Source organism: Calypte anna, chromosome 20, assembly GCF_003957555.1.
Source record: "Calypte anna isolate BGI_N300 chromosome 20, bCalAnn1_v1.p, whole genome shotgun sequence".
Lineage (NCBI taxonomy): Eukaryota > Metazoa > Chordata > Aves > Apodiformes > Trochilidae > Calypte > Calypte anna.
In genome coordinates this window covers 6,979,562-6,994,717 of record NC_044265.1, presented here as the reverse complement: position 1 = coordinate 6,994,717, position 15,156 = coordinate 6,979,562, and the positions used below count along the sequence as shown (strand labels likewise).

Genomic DNA, 15,156 nt, shown 5'->3' with positions numbered 1-15,156 from the left:
CCTGCAGCCAGCACTCCTCTCCCCAAGGTGAAGCTGTCCGGCATTAAACCTCATGGAAAATGTTTCCCTTTAGCACTTGTTCCAGCTAATGGCCAACTTTTCTTTGCATGAAACCATCTTTGTTTCTCTTGGTATTAAATTATCCAGCTCCTCCTTGCCTTCCCTTAACTTTGGAGTAGCAGAAGGAAAAATAAAGTTGCTACTAATGTTTAGCTCAAACTGAAACAAGTTAAAGGCTCCTGAGTGGGACAGATGGCTCAAAACAGGTTGTGTTTGTGGTGATAGAGAATGTTGCCCTATAACATAGATCTATGTTTAGTCAGCAGTCATAACTGCTCTCTGCTGCTCCAGCCCTGTCTGGTGATGGGTTTTGTGTGCTGTTTGCACAATGTTTTCTCTCCTGAGCCCTTGTGATGGCTTCTGTCTTGTACTGCTGCATTTGATATAGCTTTACGGTAGTTATTACTTGCTGCATTTGAATATTTGATGTTGTTTAAGGCTTTAATGTCTCCATCTTGCTTTGGTAGAGCTGAAGTAGTTTCATACTGCTTAATTTGGCTGGTGTAATTGCTTTATGTTATATTAAGAGAAATGTTTTGCAAAATAAGGTCCCAGCTCTGCAAACATGCACACCAACATTCACTCCTGAGAACAAATTTTCTGATGATAAGACCAAAGTTTCATGTCCAAATGTAGATGCTGCTCCTTCCTTGCTGTGGCATGTATGAAGCAGAAAACCAAGGGGGGAACCAAGAAAAAAGCCAACAAACCAACAACAAAAACAAACAAACAAAAAGCCCAATGGAGAATAAACAACATAAAGGTACCCACCTCAGTCCCATGGTGGCAAATGTGGATGTGACCCATTAGCAGGGAGGTGAGGAAGTGTGCTCAGAGGAGGGCTGTGGGCAATGGAAACAATCTTTCATGGCCATCTTTCAAGAGGCAGCTTCCTGGATGGAAAAATTTGACTTTGTCAGAAACAAGTATGAAGACTTCAACATTTCTCTCACTTAATGACCAGCATTGTTGAAAACATTCTTATATATTATTACAGATTTGACAGAAGTTGCTATTCTGGCTGCGACCTATTCAGGTTTCCCTTTTGTTTTGCTTCTCCCTATGAATTAGCCATGTGCCAGCTAAAAGCCCTGCAAGATATATATTTATCTCAGTGAAAAGGTATGTTAGAAAGTTTTTTCCCCACTCTTTGTCAGAATTATGCTGCTTTTAGTGCAGTTAAATCTATAGTTTTTCTGCAATTGCACATAGATAACTCCTGCAGTAGCAGCAGAGTAACTGCTTTGATGCTGCCTTGCAAGGAGTTGGGGAGCATGCTTCTGCCTGCATCCATCATCCATCCTTTCTGTGGTTCCATCCCACAAACCCCACAACTCAGCTGATTCTGAGAACTGCAGAACTTGTGGAAGGAGTTTTTTATTTGTTTTCCTTGGGGTTTTTTGTTGTTGTTTTGGTTTTTATTTTCTCTGTGGAGGCTATTCTAGAATTGTGAATGACTTAGCTTCTTAGAGCTCCTTTTCCTATAACTTTCAAAGCTAGATTAAATCAGTGAGTTGAATTAAAGATAACAAGTAGTCCACAAGACAAAACACAGTCTTGCACAGCCTTGTAACAGAAACCAGATGATTTCCACATCAATATCAGAGCTATCAGCTGGTTTTTTCCTCATTCCAAATCTTGCTGTTTTTCTTAAATTGTATTTTAGTGAGTTTTTAGCCCTTGTGATTCTAAAGAGAAAGGATAAAGAGCATAGTTCTTTGGAGTGACAAATAACTCTCATGAGCTGGATTGTAGAGTACCTGGTTTGTGAAGCCCAACCTTTAGAGGCAATTGTTTTGTGTTATGGACCATGATTCTGCAGTGGAACTGACAGAGTGGTTTTCTGCAGTCACATTCAGTCCTGCTGTGCTTGGGGGATCTGAACAGAAAGAGAAGTAATGGATTTTAAAGGTTTGTAAACATCAAAGAAAAGGTGGTAACTAAAAGAGATTATACATTTATGTTTGTGTGTATGCATATATACATATGTATACACATGCAGCTGTATTTTTCAAATGGTAGTAGGCTAAAAGCCTACAGTACACTACACTACACTACATATTGTTTCCTTAGCAACTTAATCTGTGTGGTACTTGAGTGTCCACAGTAAGTAAGACAGTTGAGTAATTTTGGGTTTTGGCAAGTAAGATCTTATGCTAATGTTGTTCTATTTAGCAAACATGCTCAATAGACAAAAGCAGACACTCTGAAATATTAATCTTTCTAATTTTGACTTATTCTAAGTGAAAGGCTGGGGTTGAACATAATTTTTAAAAAATCCAGTGACTCAAAGCAATTGTACATTGTGTTTCCTGGTTGGGCTGCCAGATTGCAAGGCTGTGACAGGAGCCCCATCATTAGCTCACTCCGAATTTTCAGTCTGTCTTTCAGACTGTGCCTTCATACCAAACAGTGAAGGTAGCTGGGCTTGTTTGTTTTAATGTGCACTGAATCCCTTTTACCTTAGACCACTCAGCCAGAAAATGCTGATGCTTCTTCTGGTCTATCTTCCTCCAATCTCTTCCCGAGTTAATTGCAGGAAGTGCAGGGGGTCACAAGCCAGCCTGGCCCCCGTCTTTCTTCTCAGTATTGCTGTGCTTGGACGTGGGAATCAGGGAAAGAGCACCTGGAGAATAAAGTGGTGAATCCTTGTTATGAGTAGGAAGAACATTTATTTATATTAAGGCAACCTGCCCTTTTAAATCAACAGATATGAGGCAAGAAAGAAATGGTGTAGTTAGAAGAAAAAAAAATCATTGAAAGGCAGTGAAGAGTAGCGGGTGATGAAGGCTGGTGAAGCAAGTCAGTACTTTTGGAAATAGAGAACTTCCAGGGAAACAAGGCAAGAAATTATTTTTGCCAGTCCCAAACACTCCAAAAATCTTCAGGCAGGATTTCCTGAAGTTGGCTCCAAAAATTAATGGGACAGAATTCTTCATCTGTTTTTTACTGTCTGGTCTATGGGTTTAAACAAGACAGAAAACTTCCAGGGAAAGTCAAAAACACTGTCTCACTTAAACAAAACATGGGGAAGGATTTTAAAGCTGTTATTTTTCTTATAATTGTTTAGAATTAAAGCATTTAAAAAATAAACAGGAATCTGAAAATCTTAATATAAACCCAAAACAATTTACTTTCTTATGTGAAATTAATAATTTTAGATGTACATGGAATTAGTAGGGAAAAGGCAGGGCTGTTTCTCTTTGTGAAAAGTTTTCCCTTTGACTACTAATTAGCAAACCTATCTGTGATCCAGGTCTTACTTGGGTGCTTGTGCTCTTCTTTGGTTTTGTGTTGGGGTTTTTCTGTTTGTTTAAAGTGAAGTACTGTATGAGTATCTTTTATTTTGTTAGAGTGATAGTGGTTTTTTTAACATAGCCCTATGGCCAGCTATTCCAGTACTGGACTTCTTCCTGTTGGTTTGCTTAGAGATATGAGATATGATGTGCTGGAGAATGATGCAACTTTGTACAACCACCCCCAGAAGCTGTGCTACAAGCCATACATCTATGAGTCCTCTTATTTTTGTGTCTGGAACAGGCTGGGCAATGATAAATCCAGACAAGAACTGCTGCTTTTATTGTCCAATTACATCAGGGAAAGGCAGCTTTCAGGAATATAAACAGCCTGAGGCACAGTTCCCTGCAGGTCACCTTGAAAGGATATCTTGTCATCGTGGCTGCACTGAGAGTTTTGTGCATGAGCATTTATGCCAGCTCAGGTTTAATTTTATGCCTGTTCAGGCCATTTCTGCATACATCTATCAGATGTACTTGTGAATGAGCTATAAGAGAGAAAATAATGCTGTGGTTCTCACCTGCTGAAGCATTTTTTAATTCCTGAAATGGAAGGAACAAAGGATGTATTATAGATGGAGAGAAAATGTCCTGACAGTGTGAGGAAGAATGTACTGACAGAGGAAATGAAATTACTTTTCTCTGCTTTTGAAATGTGTGGATAGGAGCAGCCGAAATTTTCAGAATGGGAGATTCCCTATTATTATGCCACATGGAAGGCAGATGCAAGATAATAGCATTTTCCCTGCTTATGAATGATTCCTTTTCTTTTCCAATAGTGGAGTAAAATGGGAGGATGGAGGGTGATGTAATTTTGCAGCCAGTTAATCCCAGTAAAGCTGGTTAAGCTGCCACGCTTCCCAAATAGTTAAAGCAGTAGAACTCTTAATGCCCAATGAAAATTAATGAGATATAGCAGGTGCTTTTGAAAATTGTACCCATGTGAAAAAAAAATTGCAACAAATCTTGCCTTTTTTAGGATTGAAGGAAAGACAAACATTTTAGGATTGGGGTTTTGTTTGAATCAGAGATTGAGAAAACCACCTTCACACTTTTTTTGCAGTTACCTTTTAGTAACTCACTTCTGAAATGAACTGGGGGATCAGATTGTTGCCTTTTTTATTTAGAGCACACCTGGAGTCATAAAGTTGCAGAATTGCTTATTAATCTGCTCCATTTTTTTTGAGAAGAATAAAGGTAAAGGCAATTTATTAAGTAATTAAAAGCAGATAAAGACATGGAAGCAAGACAGAAATGTTACTCTTTACAATTTGGCTGCATTCTCTCTCACTACTCCTCCCCTTCCCAGCAAAGCTAAAAGCAGATGATTTGGCTTGTACCACTCCTGCCTAGGGCTCTGTGTTGGCATATGCATATGTTTAGGAAGACCTAGTGGTTTAAGCTTGTATTTGGCCTCTAGCCAGATAAGTAAGAATTCTTGAGAAGATCATTGCATGGAGTTCTTGAAGGGAGAATAATTTCTAGATTTGCCTCTCCCTTCGTGGACAAACTTGCCTTGCAGTTTTTTACTCCCTTAAAGTATTCTGTCTCTCCCATTGTAGACTCTGGCAGGTTTTTCTCAAGGGCAGGAGTTCTGTTTTTGATTTCCCACCTGCTTCATTCTGTGAGGCTTCAAACTCATCAATTCTTCCACTGATGGCAGATGCGGAGCTCATTCCCCTTATTTTTTCTGCAACCATGCCAGCTTTTTTCCCCCATACTGACTTTTACTCCTGGTATATCCTTTCTGAACTTCACCATCAACCTCCTGTTGCTTAAACAGTCTCCTGCAGACTGCTCTCATTATGGGGCAAATGCTTTTCCGTGCATATGTTCCCTCTGAAATCTCTTCATCCCTTGGCCATTGAGTTTACCTTGGTACTACTCACTACCTAAGTGTCTTATTTACTAAAAATGCCCTGGAAGTGCTCTTTTGTAGATTTGTTCCACTTGATGCCTTTGTGCACTGGAGCCAGAACACTGTCTTCTCACCCCAGAAATGAGAGGAGTGAAATATGCAGACTACCAGGACCAAGTCCACTGCCTCCATAGTGAAGATGGAAATGCCTTTAGTGTGTTGTGGGGAGGATGTTAAAAGCAAGTTAGAGCAGCCTGGGAGATGCTTTAAATTATGCCTGAGCAGCTTTGGAAGGAGTCTCCTTCATCTCTTGCTGGTGCCTTCTGGCCTTTCAGCTGTGCTGAGCAGAACTGTGGTGTGGTTGCATCTGCCCACAATGCCACGGTGGTTTCCTGTTTCATCCTTTCAAAATATTATCCATCAAGTTCTCATCACCGTCAGTATCCAGAGCACCTTGCTGACTCAGTCTGCACACTTGGTCCTGCTTTGATATTGCATTAATGCCTATCTTTGAGTATTTCACAGGAGAGTGATGGGACTGCTCAGTAGTTTGATCTTCAGCACGTTTGAATGTTTTGAGTTGGATTCTGGAATCGCTGCCTTCAAAATATCATTGTAAAAGAAAATGGGGTTTTGTAGGTTACCACAACACCCCAATCAAAAATATGAAACCTTAAAATGTTTAATTTGGCACTCCTAGCCAAAAATACTTTGATTTTTCTTTTTTCCTTCCTGAACATTAGTAAAGAGAAACATTTCTGTTCTTGGCAGAGATTTAGTGGGCCAACTTGCAGGGCAAATTATTGGGGTTTGAGTAGGGGACTCTAATGAAAAAGCTCAGCACCAAATTGACGCAACGTTCTTCTTAATTATAGAAGCCAAAAGCTCTTCCAGATGTCTGTCAGCCCAACATGCTAGATGCTGCCATCACTGGTTTTAATAAAAGCTCATGTTCAGAGAACTTTATTACTGATTCGCTGTACCTTACTTAGGCCAGAAAATGTTTTTGTACTAAAAAGCAAGCTAAGACCTGACATTTTCATCAGTTGTGCTCCAGCATGTCATTTACTGCATTAAACACCATCCTGGTTCCATTATTTCTCTGAAGATTTTCTGCAGATTGTATTGTTAAAACTGGAATTTCAGAAACTCATGTATTTCTTGCTTATACACTTCTTCACAAATGACCAAATTGGCAAATGGTGCGTGCAAAAGCCACTAACATCACAAACACATGCGTGACATGCACAACCAGCCAGGCATTTCTGTGAAAAGTTACCTGTTTGTACGTGCAACTAATACATACTCCAAAGAAAAAAGGAAGCTGAAAAAAAAAACCCCAGGAAAAAGTAATAGAACAAATACAAGGAAGTGTTATGTGACTGTGAATACAAAAGCGAAGAGAAAAAAAACAACAGAAAAATCATCAGTCAGAGAGTAGCTAATGAAATCTCTGAACAATTATGTAATTAAAGTGCATTAATCATTATAAAAGATCATTTCCCTTTAAACATCTGCTCCCATTCACTTGGCAACAATCTGGGCAGTGTCATGAATGATGGGGTTTTGGATTGTGCTGAAGGGCATGTGTTATCTGAGAAACAATGTAGAATACCCCAGATTGACAGGATCTGGGACAGCAGTGCTTTTCCTCAGTTCAGGTGTGGCATTAAGGAAACAAGGGGGGAAAATTTTGGATATTGCCTACAGCGGAAAGGAAAACCTGGTATAAAACTGAACCCTGCCTTTTAAGGGTTTTAGTTTGGTGCCACTTAATTTGAATGAAGTAATTCCTCTGGGAAAAGAGCCCCTGCCTAGCCTGTTGCTTTTAAGAGAACCTTAGGAGCCATAGTTGATTGTAGGAGAGACCTCGTTCTTCCCCACTGAGAAGTAATCACCACAGAAGGTTTCCTAACCCTTTCTCTTCAGCAGGTGGGCTGCACCAGTTAGGTTAAGCAAATCTAGCCCAAACCACTCTGATTTTGTGTTGTGCATGGGGTCTGAAATACTGATTTAGCCATTCTCTTTTCTGAACTGCTTGTGTAATGCATAGTTTCTAAGCTTTTGTTAAGGTAGTAAGCTGTGTGTGCACAAAAACAATTGTTTTTCTTTGGATACTCGTCTCCTGTATATTGTTAATTTGAAGTTTTTTGTTAAATCAGGTGGTTACTTGTGTTAAGGGGACGGTCCTTGTATCACTGCCACCTAATGGTCAGGACAATGTAGTTAGATGCCTGGTTTAGATGTCTCCTGGAGAAGTGATCCTATCACTTGTGTGAACCTCATTATCTTGTAAGACTAAATAAAGCTGGTAACTGCCCTCAACCTCAATTTTAAGCCCTTTATAGTCTGTTTTGGAGCCTCACTGTACACAGGTGTGTACATTCTCACTCTGATGGCATAGAAGAGATAAGGAACTTTAGTTTTCCTATGTCAAAATCCAGGAGGAAGGGAAATCGTTAATCAGATGGGTGTAATCTCCAAGGGATCAAGTACTTAATTTTAATTCAGCATTTCCCTTTGATGAAAACTTTAGTGGATGTTATTATGTAGAATTTATATGAAGCCTGGGTTTAGGTAATCAACTTTAATATTTATACTCTTAGGGAAAAAAATGAATCATTAGTGAGCATGCATAATTAATGAATAAATTATATTTTTCCTTTGTTTTCCTTCAGGTATAAGGAAATGCTAGATCTAGTGATACCACCCAGCCTGACTGTAAATAGAGAGTGCCCTGACAGACTGAAGCTTAACCTTTCCAACATTTATGCCACGGCTCCAGATGACATAGAAGGTAGGTTGCATCTTTTGCTTGCTGTTTCCTGGCTTTAACATGATGTGTTTGTATATATGTATATGTAACCAATGGGAGATGACCCCATGTAAGGCCTCTGCTTCTGACAGTTCTGCAGCACAATGAGCAACAGAGATCTTTTAGTATTTTTTGGAGATGCTCCACTTGTGGCTGAATCATTTAGTTCAGCACTGGTTTGAATGCAAATGGAATTGAAATGTTTTATGTAGATGGATATAGATATATAGTGCTCCACTGGAATAATTGCAGGTATAAAACATACTTTATATAGAACTGGTAGTTTTTGTTAGGACCCCACTAGAGCCCCAGTGATGGCATGAATGTGAGCCCTGTGCTTCAGTAGCAGTGCTGCTGCTGCTGTTGTGGTGAGTGTGGGGCTCCCAGGCCAAGCACCATATTGTGCAGCCAGAAAACTTGTTGCCAAGGCAGTCCCATGCCCGTTTGGATCACTCTGAGATTGTTGCTATCATCTCCAAATGGTTAGCCCTGCTCACCTCTGGTCTGAAATTTCCCATTTAGCAGGTACCAAGGACAAATTCTTTTGGTGGTTAAGACTGATGGAAATGTATCTGCTCTTCTTCTGCTCCTTCCCCCTCCATCATACTGTTCAAGTGAAGGAAACAGAAGAATGTTAAATCTGCTAAAAAAATTATTGGCAAGTGATGCAGCTGAACTAGTTCTTGCTAGTACAATCCCAGCTATTGTTTGCTGTGGTCAGGATCTGTCAGCCTTCCTGTTGGAGAGGAGTTAGCAAAAGGCACTGGATATTAGGTTTTAGTAGAATGTTTAACCCTTCCCTTAGAGGCTCTCAGAAGCCAAAGAGATGTTTTGCTTGCATGTTTGCAGAGGCATTAGAAATTGCGTGATTAAATCAGGTACACTGTGACTGCCTGTTTACAAAAGCAGTTGAAGGGATAACAGTCTAAAGGAAACAGCCTTTTAAATGTATGTGTTTGCAGAAAAGATTAGTTAGAAATGATTTTTAAATACATAATTTTGTAAACTTCTTAGTGCAGGAACTACATGTTATTATGCTATAGAAGTAAAAGCCAACACAGCACTTGTACTGTTGGACATCAATTTGCTAGGGACAGCTCGTGTTGGTATCTTTCTTACAGAAATATTATGATTATTTTGATCCCTTCTGCTACTAAGATTATTCCCTTTCCTTTGAAAATACTTCTTGTAATATGAAGAACAGGAAAATACTTATGTGTTTGTCAAGTCTCAGACTGCCAGAGCTTTTAATGCAATAAATGCACACAAATGTGTGCTCTGTTTTAAGCATATAATTTTCTTTATACCAATTCTAGTCACAATGCTTATGTAGGTGTCCACATAGATGTCTGGCCTGATATTTTCATGGGTGCTTATCTTGAGACATGCAATTATATCAATATGATTTTTGAATGCACATTTTACTTGTATTTCTGAACTTTAGGGTAGAAACATGTAGCTTTAACTGGCCTTTTTTTGGCAATGACAACAGTATAATGCATATTCACAACCAGTAAATCCCCACTTGACATTCTTAACTGGGATATTTACTACTTACCTCTTTGAAAAATACAAGATTTGAAGAGGTAATATTTTTCAAATAGAAAAGAAATTAAGCCTATGTTCAAGCTGCCCTACTGTTTTTCAAATATAAAAGGCATTGTGAATTAAATTAATGAAAACTAAAAAAGTAAATTTCTTCAATGTAGTTCTGTTTGGTAATGACAATGTGACAGAAATTACACGGTTATTGTTTACACAATGTAGAAATCTAATTTTCTAAACTGTTTTGTTTCAGGTAAGTCAAATCAAATTTTTCATAGTGATTTTGAAGGTGATTCAGGTAAGCCCAGCTTTGGATTTAAAACCAATCCTTTTTTCTGTATCTGTATATCTTTGTAAATGAGTATGTACATTTGTACAACACAATCCTTTGTCAATTTTAATTTTTATTTTTTTTCTAAACTAAACCTCCCTGCCTGTTGCTTGAGAAACAGGTTGGTGTTACCCATAATTTGTAGGTAGAGGAACTAGAGCAGTGTTGCTGGTGGGTTTTAATTTCCTAAGAGAGGCTGAATTTTTTGTGCCTAATGTTATATATGACTGTAAAGATGTCCCAGCATTTACAGTACTGTAATGACATCTCAGAGCTACAACCACAAACTGGGAAGCAAGATTTGGATGGCATTATGGAGGCAATGTGCATAGCACTCCTGGTGACATTTAGGTATGATGTTTTTGGTACAACTTGCAGATTTTTATTTAGATTTTGTTTGCTAAATTTATCTCTGAATAAAGACTGTGGTGTGGTTTTCTTCAGTAGTGTTGCAATACACAGCTGTTTGCTGCATCAGAGGGGATGCTGCACATATAACCTGTGATACATTTTCTACTGGTTTATTTTGATTTCTGGCAGGTTACTAAGGTATGTTATAGTTAACTCAAAAATTCAAGAGTATAGAGATTGACAGTGTTGTATTTTTAATTTTTTAAAATATATTTAATGGACATTAGGGAAAGTGGGTCATAGTCTAGAAGAGTACCAGAAAAATCAAAAGAGAAAAAAGTGCAGTGAGAGAAAAAGTGCAGCTTAAATCATTTCAGTCATCATAGGAGTTGCATTACTTAGCATAAGAGTCAGACCACTGAAGTCCAGGTATGTAATTGAACCAGTCCCATGAGAAGATGAAATTGGTAGTTCAATCAATCAGCATCACACTTAAAAACTAAATCTGTAGTTGTTTGTAAGTGGAGAATAACTTTCTTACCTACTTCAGTTTGTGGAGATTCACTAAAAGCAAAGTCTTCCGATTCCTGAATATTTTTTTTCTCAAACGAGCAGTGGTAAAAACAGTGGTATCAGCTTGGCCACAGAACAGAATTTGATGAAAATCTAAGACTTTAATTTTGTTTTCCAGGCAGCAGTAAAGCAGCACCGCAGTGTCCTCTCCATCTGTACTCCACAAAGTGAGTGCTCATGCCAAGTCCTGTAATTTAAAAACCCTGTTATGTTCAACAGCCATTTTGTGCAGACTTCTGTCACCTTAAAAAGCATTTGCCTTAAGCCCATCCACCTGTTCCCCTGCATGTCTCTAGCCCAATGAAATAACTGGTTCTTAATCTTGTTAGATAGGGAGTGAAAGGAGGTTTGGGGTACTGAGCACTTTCATAACCCTGGGAACCCAAACCAACCAATATTGTTGTGTTCATGAGTGACCACAGAGGAGCACATTGTCAGTCAGAGGTTTCCCATGCCACTTGCCTGCTCGGCAAACTCAAAATGAAACATTGATATCAATGTTGATTTAATTTGCTTTAACTTGTACCTACTTTGCACAGTCTTAAAGTCTTTGTGTCTTCTATTTACATAGCTTAATCTGAACAGCTTATATGAGGAGCTGTAGAGTGAAACAAACTTTTGCCCCAGCCTACTCTGATTTCCCAGAATATTCGCCATACTTCAGATGTTATTTTATCAAAATGTCTGAAGTGTTCTAGATATGCTCTAGAAGATCATGTAAAGTAACCTTAGACCTTCTGTTTTCTTTTCCTGAATAGACATTATCCCCACATAGTGACAGTCCCATCTTTCCCAACAATGGCAACATATGGACAGACTCAGTACAGTGCAGGAATCCAGCAGGCTGCTGCCTACACTGCCTACCCTCCTCCAGGGCAGCCCTATGGCATACCCTCCTACAGTGAGTACTCTGACATCCTGTTACCTTTGAGGACAACTTCCTCTTTCTCCTGGAAAAATATGTTTGAAGTCTCAAGCTTTAGAATGAAAGGTCATTTCTATATTGGCAGCGTTCTCAGGCTTAGAAGAAATCTGACTTGTTTAAAAATGTTATGATTACTTTGAACTGTCTATCAGTTCTTGATATGCCAAGTTATGATCTTACTAAGTAGGTAAGTTTGGAACCAGTCAGTAGCAGGATATGAGAAACTCAGGTTTTGTAGGATGTGCCACTTAGGAGTAGTAGCTAATGGGTGTTCCCATGACTTACTGCCAAGACAAAGTCTCTTGCAGTAAAGATGGTATTTAGGTAAACAACGCTTTCCTTTCTTGATTCTCCCTGGAATTTCAAGGATTCAAGCTCCTTTTAGGAAAAACTTTTTATATATAAAGACACAGCTGGGTAAGGCATGGGTGAAATGATGGTTTGGAAGCCTGTTCACGTATAAATGGACAGTTGTTAGTTGTAGGTGCAGTAAATGTTTCTCACCCCAGTCAGTTTTGTTCCCTCATTTCCTGTACAGCCTCACCAGCAGCTGCAGGGTGACTGCTTGGCAGAAGCAGCTGGGATGTTCAGGCAGGGTCCTGCCTAAACCAGCACTCCTGACAGAGGAATGCCTGGTAAACCAAGTGTTAAGAGTGTCCTCAAGTTCTGCATGGAAATACCTAGGTCTTGAGGAAGGTAGGAAGTTCTTTACACTCCTTAAGACCAAAGAGGATGCTTTTGCTTAGGTATAGCTCTTCAACAGAAAGCTTTGGGCTCCTTACTCCAAGCTGTGAGCATTGAGTCTTGCAACCTTGTAGTTCTGTTTCTGCTCCTGTTTTCTCTTGTGCTCTTAACCACCTCTTTTTGCTTGGCAAATAGAGTAACCCTTCCCAACATAAAGATTTCATACAGCCTTTGACAAGGGTTTTACTAAAGGGAAGTTCAATGCAGTGGTCTGAAAGACCAGGGAAATGGGCTTGGCTGAGCAAAAGCTCTACCAAGATGATGAGAAGAATATTTTGAGACCCTTTCCTGGAGCTACTTGTGTGTTTGCATCAGCTGGCTGATTTCCAAGGCAAACTCTCAACAGTTGTCCTACTAGAGCAGGTGAAAGTGGAGCCATTTGCTACTGCCTAGAGTCTTTAGGGCATACATGTGTCAGGCCCATATGCTGCTTATAAATCCTGCAGATGACCTCTTAGCATCCTTGAATAGTGATTTCCCCTTCCCCAGCCCATATACCCCTCTGTAAGATACTCAACATAGCATGTGAAAAACTCCACCTGGCTGACAACCAAGAACAATGAAGCAGTATTGTTTTTAGGCATAAAAATAAAACTCAGCCAGATTCTAGACAAAACAGAACTTTGTGTGGAAATTAATTTGGTGCTAAGTTATTTTGCTGTCTTATAACAATTTTTAGACTTCCAAAAAGGCCCATTGGCAGAAGATTAATTGTAGCTGGGGTAGCTTGAGTGCTTGTATGTGGAGTGCTGCTGTAATTGAAAAACTTGGGATGTTATGAAAACGGCTTCTCTGTGCACACTTGCAAATTCCTTCTCTTCCCTAGCAGTAATGGAGCAGGACCCTTGCACCAACACGTTTATTTATTGTCTAAATAAACTTCCTGCTGTGCACAATGCAGCATTGTCATCTTGTTGCTAATTTGTGCTCAAATTGCATTGCAGCTATTCTCACCTAAAGCTAAAAGATGTTATTTTTATTAGAGAAAACATTATATGGGAGAATTTATTCTCAACCTGAGCATATGCAGACTTCTTGCTTTGAAGAGTCATTAAACTAGAAAACACCAGGTTTGGTGAAAGGCACATGAACTTGACTTGTCTTTTGGCAAGATTGCCTGCAAGTGCTAAAAGATGACAACAGCCTGGGAAGTGTATAAATGAGGCCAGAACATCAACAGGGTCTTTGTTTAGTCCCAGCACTCAGGGTGTGTCCAATGACTATTTTTTGTTTTGTGTAAATAGGCATGCAAAGGAGGGAAGGATCAAGGCCAAAGGGTTCATAATAAGAGGCACCTTTCAGCTGTTTATTTTAATAATACAGCTGTACAATCTCAGAATAAAATATAAACTCTCTTCACTTCTAGGGAAAGTTTAATCATGCAATTTTTAATTCAGTTATTTCTGTTCCCCCTGCAAAGTGGCATTTTAATTGCTGATTTTACTAATGAGAAGATTTTTGTGGCTTCAGGGCTTACCTATTGTTCCTGAACTGTGTGCTACATCTAATTGGATAGGTGATAACCCTCCTGTATGACTTGCCAATAAATATTTTGCTATCAAAGCTGAAAATACAATGCAAGTAAAAGATAACTGTTGAGAACAAAAGCCTTGAGGTTATTTCACTGAAGATACTGTTGCTTTGTTAATCATTGCCTGCATCTGACAGCCACTCAGAAAGTTCATGAGTCAATGAGTCCATTTAATTCTAAAAAAAACCTATTTGTTCAGAAATTGTTTCTGAAAACAATATAATTCATGGTTTTTTTTCCCCATCTTAGAAAAAAGTTTATTTGGGTGTGAATACAAGATGCAGCTGCCTCAAATAATATGTGATGAAGTTACTTTTATTATTTAAGAGAACTCTTTGGGTAATGCAGGTAATTTTTAGAAAAATGAAAGGAAGTTTAGGGGCAAAGAAGTTCATTAGGTTAAAAATCTAGCTGAAAAATTGTAAATTCATACATTCGTGGGTTTTTACACCTTTATATGACAAACACTCATGTTCTGCTCTTGATTCCCACAATATGTCCCAAAGGCATCAAAACAGAGGACAGCCTGAGCCATTCCCCAGGACAGAGTGGGTTTCTTAGCTATGGATCCAGCTTCAGTGCCCCAACTGCTGGACAAGCACCCTACACCTACCAGATGCATGGTGAGTACAGCCTGGGCCTGGCAGAGTGTGCCATGAACACTCAGAATCCTGTACCCACACTATTAGATCAATTATTCTTCTTTTGCAATTATAAGAAAAAGCTTAGATATAGGCAGTCAGGATAGGGAAGCAGGTAAGTCTTCATAGATCTGTTTTATTCATCAAGGAATTAATTTCTGGCTGATTTACTCGATTTAACACTAGGATACCCTAGCAAAACTTCACATGTGATCAATATAAGCTTTGCATTTTTTTTTAAAATTAATTTTGTGACTGCATACGTGGGATTGTTATTTTAGTGTGCATTCCTGTGTTCTGAGTGGAGGCAAAACAAAGGTGGTTTTACACTTCATGTGGGAAGTAACGTCAGTATTATGCTACTGCCCTGTGCTGACCTGAACTCTGGTTAAACTGCTGCATATTCAGTATTTTTTTAGGATGGTACCTTGGTACTAAAAGGCATTTTTCTCTGTTAAAACGTAACTAGTAACTGCTACAATATAT

The 15,156-nt window shown here is 39.0% G+C and overlaps 1 protein-coding gene across 1 annotated transcript in view; it reads left to right on the top strand.

Moving 5' to 3' along the window:
- Positions 1-15,156, top strand: part of EYA2 (EYA transcriptional coactivator and phosphatase 2) — an 80,182-nt gene that overhangs the window by 26,381 nt on the left and 38,645 nt on the right. The window contains exons 2-6 of the mRNA XM_030462992.1: positions 7,893-8,011; positions 9,828-9,872; positions 10,948-10,996; positions 11,588-11,730; positions 14,536-14,652. Of these exons, the coding sequence (XP_030318852.1) occupies positions 7,903-8,011; positions 9,828-9,872; positions 10,948-10,996; positions 11,588-11,730; positions 14,536-14,652 (463 nt within the window). The 5' untranslated portion in view covers positions 7,893-7,902. The remainder of the gene's footprint in view (positions 1-7,892; positions 8,012-9,827; positions 9,873-10,947; positions 10,997-11,587; positions 11,731-14,535; positions 14,653-15,156) is intronic.